This window comes from Rousettus aegyptiacus, unplaced genomic scaffold (genome assembly GCF_014176215.1).
Source record: "Rousettus aegyptiacus isolate mRouAeg1 unplaced genomic scaffold, mRouAeg1.p scaffold_m13_p_1, whole genome shotgun sequence".
NCBI classification, from domain to species: Eukaryota; Metazoa; Chordata; class Mammalia; order Chiroptera; family Pteropodidae; genus Rousettus; species Rousettus aegyptiacus.
Genome location: NW_023416284.1, coordinates 104,538,842 through 104,545,035, shown reverse-complemented (window position 1 = coordinate 104,545,035; position 6,194 = coordinate 104,538,842). Strand labels below are relative to the sequence as shown.

The 6,194-nt window shown below is 35.3% G+C and overlaps 1 protein-coding gene across 5 annotated transcripts in view; it reads left to right on the top strand.

Annotated features, from left to right (window-relative positions):
• The first annotated feature begins 107 nt into the window (after positions 1-107).
• The window catches only part of MMUT (methylmalonyl-CoA mutase), a 32,464-nt gene continuing 26,377 nt past the window's right edge, over positions 108-6,194 (top strand). The window contains exons 1-4 of one of the 5 annotated variants that reach the window (XM_016137799.2): positions 108-258; positions 434-477; positions 3,419-3,843; positions 4,854-5,221. In XM_016137799.2, the coding sequence (XP_015993285.2) occupies positions 3,459-3,843; positions 4,854-5,221 (753 nt within the window). In that variant the 5' untranslated portion in view covers positions 108-258; positions 434-477; positions 3,419-3,458. Of the gene's footprint in view, positions 478-500; positions 662-3,418; positions 3,844-4,853; positions 5,222-6,194 lie in introns of those variants that run through there. The other 4 variants (XM_016137758.2, XM_016137781.2, XM_016137750.2 and 1 more) reach the window with 4 other exon arrangements.

Genomic DNA, 6,194 nt, shown 5'->3' with positions numbered 1-6,194 from the left:
TGGTAGAAACCGGAAACGCGAGGGGCGGTCAGCCAGTCACCTCAACGTCATCAGAGGCGCGCCCACGAGAGCGAGATGTGATTGGCTGAAGGGAGGGCGTTGTCGGCCTACGCCCCCCTCCCGCACCCGCCGACCCTCTAGCTGGCTTTACACTTGCTCTGTAGCGGGCCCAGCTATGTGGATCTCTAGCTGGTAGGGGCTGGAATCCCGAACTTTAGCCTCGCTCGCCCAAAATCGAGGTCCAAGACAGGCCGGCCAGTGAGTAGGGTAGTGCACCTTGGAGAACGTCTGCCTTTCAAATCCTCTATTCTTCTGGCTCCTCTCTCCCCCTTACCCTTGTCCTCTGAGCCTCTGTTCTTTCCATCCTCCCAACTTCCTTCTTCCTTACCTTCCTATTGTGACAGGATCCCGCTCTCCTTTACCTTATTCTTAGGTACTGATTCTCCACCGACGAGTGAAGTCCTCGAGAGTTTGGCGGTACTGTTGGGTAGAAGGTGCTTTTAACGCCTCAGGGGCCATGGTTGCCACTTTCCCTGAAATTCCTTTAGGCAGGAGTCTCTTCTTGTAAGATTCCAGACGCGTGCGTTTACGCCACATGTTTGTGTGAGGGTTTTTTTTTTTTTTTTGTAAGAGGCGACGATACTTCAGTATACTGGCGGAGGTAAGGGTGAAAGGTGGAGTAAGACAGATCTAAATTGACATAAAATTATAAATTACTAGTTCTCAGTTTTATTTAGAGAGCAGTCATTCAGAAGCTTGAAACTGGATAGTGTGTGTAAAGTTTTAATTCATTTGATGATTTTCTCCTAATATATTATGTTTACTCACTTATTCATGCTAATATTAAATTTAATTTGCATGCTCTATGTTGTCATCTCCAACCCAAATTGAACGTTGGAAGTGGCTAGTTCTTGAATATTAATGTGAGCTACATGTAAACAGTCAAAACTTGAAAAGTTATTTGCTTTGTATGATTATTCTTTGGATGCTTGAAGCCTCTTGATGGATCTTTTGAGAAGTTTAAAAGACCTGTTGCCATCAGTAGTTGAGTTATCTAAAAATGGTGTTTATTTCCAGCCTTTACCAATTTGCCATATGGTTTTCAGGAAGTCACTTAGGTAGAGCTCTTTCAAATCATTTATTCAGGACTAAGAATGCCTCATGAGTATTTTGTGTGAAATAGATGTGATATTTCCTGTCTACAATATTGTTTCAGGCAGTTTTCAAATTACCTTTTATATCGTTATTACACTAATAGTTCATTTAATTCAGTTGTTTTTCTTACCCACCTTTTAAACTAGTACATGTAGTGTATGGCTTGTAAGAGGATGGATGACAAGGACACTGTCATCAGTAAAAATCATATTAGCTTTAAAAAAATAATGGGAATTGTTTTTGTTGTATTTCCATTTAGACTTTACTCTATGTATTTTTTACCTAGTTGAACATATTGTATTTACAATTTTTTATCCTGATTCTTTCTCTTAATGCTTTTTGAACCTATCTCCCTTTTTTTTAAAGAAACTACACATAACATTTTAAATTTTGACTTAAGTATAATATACTTTCAAATAAATGCAGATATCATACTTATACAGTTTGACAAATTTCCACAAACTTAATGCATCTACATAATCAGCATTCAGATCAAGATCACCCGAAAAGCTCCTCTTTTGCTCCCTTTCCCTATTAGTGACCATAAGTAACCATTCTTCTGACTTCTAACATTAGATTATTTTTAAAAAACATTTTAATAGCTACATAAAATTCTATCATTTGTATATACTGAATTTACTTAGTTATCTTACATCGTTGATGATGTTTCTAAGTCTTATTTATTAGAACTAAAACTATAGGGAACGTTTATTTTATGTAGTAACTTTCTTAGGAGTGATGTTCTTCATTGGAAAGGCTCAATTGTTTCTGAGACTTTTTGTAAATATTGCCAATTTGTTTTCAAAAGTGGTCAAAACAGTTACTCCCACAAGTGGTTTATGTCTTTTCACAACCTGCTAACAAAAGTTGGGTATTCTTATTTTTTTTAAGCTTTACTAAATTGAAATGTATGGAAAATAGAATTTAAAGCTCACATTACTTGTTGACTTACCTACTATTAAACAATATGGCATGATAAATATATTAATAAAATTTACATCTCAAATCTTTTAAAATACTAGGTTCTAACAAATAGTAATTCACATGAACAGTTTATTGCTTTGATGTGTGGCATTTTAATCAAACTACTTTATTTCTTTATTTCTCTGGACCATAATTTCTACATATGTAAAATGATGAAATCGGAAATAATCAGGCTTAGACACCTAGTATAGGACTCTGTGCTAGTTATAGGGAATATACAGCTCTAATGTCAGAGCAGTGTATAGACTAGCTTAGAAGATATGTAATATATAGAGAGATGTATATATGATGTTACATACATTTATTTTATATAAATATTAAACATATCTTAAATGTTTTTTACATAAGCATAAAACAGTATTCTAATATGTTGTCAGGTGGGAGATTATAGATGTATAAACGGGGAAACTGAATACTGTAGATTATAGAGGCCATTCAGCCCAGCTTGTGGATTCAGGGAGAGGCTGTGAGTATGTATATTAAATGCAAGGATTTTGAAATGGGACTGCCTATGTTCCGATATTGGCTCTTTTGTGTCTCAGTTTCCTAGACTGTAAATGGGGATAATAATTGTAACTTTTTCTTAGTTTTGTTGTGAAAATTAAAATTGTTACTCTCTATATAAAGTCCGTAGAGCAGTGCCTGGCCCATAGAAAGCCCTGCATATTGAAGATGATGCCTTAGCCGAATTAACCAAAGACATTCTAGGCAGGTGAAAGAGCAAGAGCAGGTCACAGAATTTTGACATCTGCAGGGAATTGTGGGTAATTTGGTATTTCTAGAATACAGAATATGTGGAAGACAAAGACAAAGATGAGTCTAAGAAATAAGCAGGGATCAGGTCATAGAGGGGTTGAATGTCTTATTTACCACTTTTTTCTCCAGCGCCCAGCCTGATGCCTTTCATAAAGTAAGTTTTAAATGAAAACTTTTTGAATGGAAAAAAATCAATTAGGAGTCTATATATTATATCCTCTACATGATGCAGAGCCTTTGAAAAATCTTAAGAGAAGTGTGACACCAGAGTTGTATTGATATCAGTATGTGGAATATATTAGAGGGGACTAAGAATGGCCAACTAAGAGGCTATTGAAGGAGAAGAATAGAATAATAGTAGTAGTGGAGAACAGGGGCCAAAGTTATAAAATATCAGGTACAGGAAGCAGGAAAGGAGAAGAGATGAAATCATACTATTATACCCTCTTCCTTCTCTTTTCTCACCAATAGTTCCCATTTTACCTCTCTCTTGTAAATAAATAAACTGTGCTTCTTTTTCTAGGTCAGTTTTTGTTTCTTTTGGATGTTTTCCATTCTCCATCATGTTGAGGGCTAAGAATCGGCTTTTTTTGCTTTCACCTCATCACTTGAAGCAGCTAAAAGAGTCATCAACCTCCAGGGTTTTATGGCAGCGACTTCTACACCAGCAACAACCCCTTCACCCGGAATGGGCTGCCCTTGCTAAAAAGCAGCTGAAAGGCAAAAATCCAGAAGACCTAATATGGCACACCCCAGAAGGAATCTCCATAAAGCCCTTATATTCCAGCAGGGATACCAAGGGTTTGCCTGAAGAACTTCCAGGAGTGGAGCCATTCACACGTGGACCATATCCCACCATGTACACCTTTAGGCCCTGGACCATCCGCCAATATGCTGGCTTTAGTACTGTGGAAGAGAGCAATAGGTTCTATAAGGACAATATTAAGGGTGAGATTTTAATATGAGATATAATTTTTATAATCAAACACCCTTTCTAATTTTGGCTTTTTCTGAGGGGAGGCTGCTTAATCTCTATGCAGGTAATAGTCATTTTATAATTTTGTAGTTTAGATTATACTCTGAATAAAAGGAATGTTTTTCAATTTTCAAGGTCAAAAGATAGGTGAGCCAGAATAACATACTGAATTCTTGAAAGGAAAGACGTGTACATCGTGTAAAAGAAATTAGGTAAAGTGAAGCTGTATGAAGTAAAGAGACATTGGCTTAGCCTTTGAGAAACTTTTAACATTATTAGAATAGGAATCGGAGGAGAAAATGGTTTAAATGATGCCCAAAGAAAGTCATAAATAATAATATGGCACAAATATATTCAGTGTAATCTGGCATTCATTCTCTGAAAATCATACTTTTTCTTTCTGATCTATATTAAATCATATTCGTTGAATACTAAACTCGAAGTTCTTTAAGTTTGTACTGGCCATGAAGGACTGAATTTATATTTAGTGTAGAATATTTTAGTTTTTCACATGATTTTTATAGTTTCCCAGAATATTTGAATAGCCAAGACATCCTTTAGTAACTGTATTAAATAAAAGAAAAAAAATAAGTATACAAGCGTATAAATACTAAAATATGTTAACTGTATATAAACAGTCGGATCTTTACATGAATCTTTAAAATGTTTCTATCAAAAATGGTTAAAGATTAAAAAGAAATCCTCAGATGGACTTGAGATAAGTGAAATGTTTGGTTTTGTTCCTTTTATCCTTATAGCGAGTTGTGGAACTCTATTTGTATATTTTAGCATACGGGAAACAACTGACTCTCAGGAAATAAAGTAGTTAAATTTGTTTTGACATGTATGAGCAAAAAAATATTTTTGTTATAAAAGTATACTATGATTAGATGAATCAACACTTTTACTAGTGATAGATAAATAAGTTTATTTATCTGCCAGACTCTTTAATCCTACATTATTTTTTTCTTTATACATTTAGCTGGTCAGCAGGGATTATCAGTTGCCTTTGATCTGGCAACACATCGTGGCTACGATTCAGACAACCCTCGAGTTCGTGGTGATGTTGGAATGGCCGGAGTTGCTATCGACACTGTTGAAGATACCAAAATTCTTTTTGATGGAATTCCTTTAGAAAAAATGTCAGTTTCTATGACCATGAATGGAGCAGTTATTCCAGTTCTTGCAAACTTTATAGTGACTGGAGAAGAGCAAGGTGTACCTAAAGAGAAACTTACGGGTACAATTCAAAATGACATTCTAAAGGAGTTTATGGTTAGAAATACTTATATTTTTCCTCCAGAGCCATCCATGAAAATTATTGCTGACATCTTCCAATATACAGCAAAGGTATACTTTGTGGTTATTATAAGTTTTTCTGTAGGTCTCTTAATGTGGGGAATTTTGTAAAATCTCATGACCTAATTTGAATTTGTTAACTGAGTCGTAACAGTTGTAGTATAAAGTCAGGGTGTGGATTTTTTTGTTTGTTTTGTTTTGTTTTTGTGTGTGTTTAGTTTTAGTTTGTAGTTTTTGATCTTTAATGTACTAATTTTATGGTCTGTCATTACCTGTAGAATCTGGACACTAGACATTTACTGTTTTCTCTTTATCTGAAACTGGCACTTTTATTACTTATACTAAAGACTATATAAAGCAATTTTGATAAGATCTTTTAGAAGGTGAAATCTCCAAATACATAACAGCACAAACTGCTACTATCTATTCAATAACCATTTGCACTCTCCTCATGTAACACCTGAACCATAAATTCAGAGTGCCAATGAGCCAAACCTACTTCTCTCACCACTGTGTATGTCCATTGAGATATAAAGTAGAAATTTTATATCTACTTTATATAAGAAGCTGGGTCCCTTTCCTCACACAAACACACCTGGCCTATCAACCTCCTTAACCATGAGCTGGCACTAACAAGAGAGAAAATGCAAAATGAAAGGATACTGGAACTCCGATGACAGTGGTGGTTCCATACAACCAAGTCCCTGACAGCCCACCTTACAATTTCTTTTACATGTTAGAGAACTGCCTCCTATTTAGTTTAAGCTACTGCTATTTGTATATGTGTGCTTGTCATATGCTGTTCAATGCATTTCTTCTGTGCATATGTTCTTGAAATCAAAAAGGTGATAGAAATGTACAATTCTATACAATTCATATGGGCGGACAAAATCTATGAAAATAAAATTGCAAAGTGTAAAGGCTAACTATCAAATGAAGAGAGTAGGCAATGCTTGTAAGAGTTCCGAGATAATAGCAATTATAAAAGGTGAAAGAGATAAAGGTCCGAAAGTGGAAGAGAGAT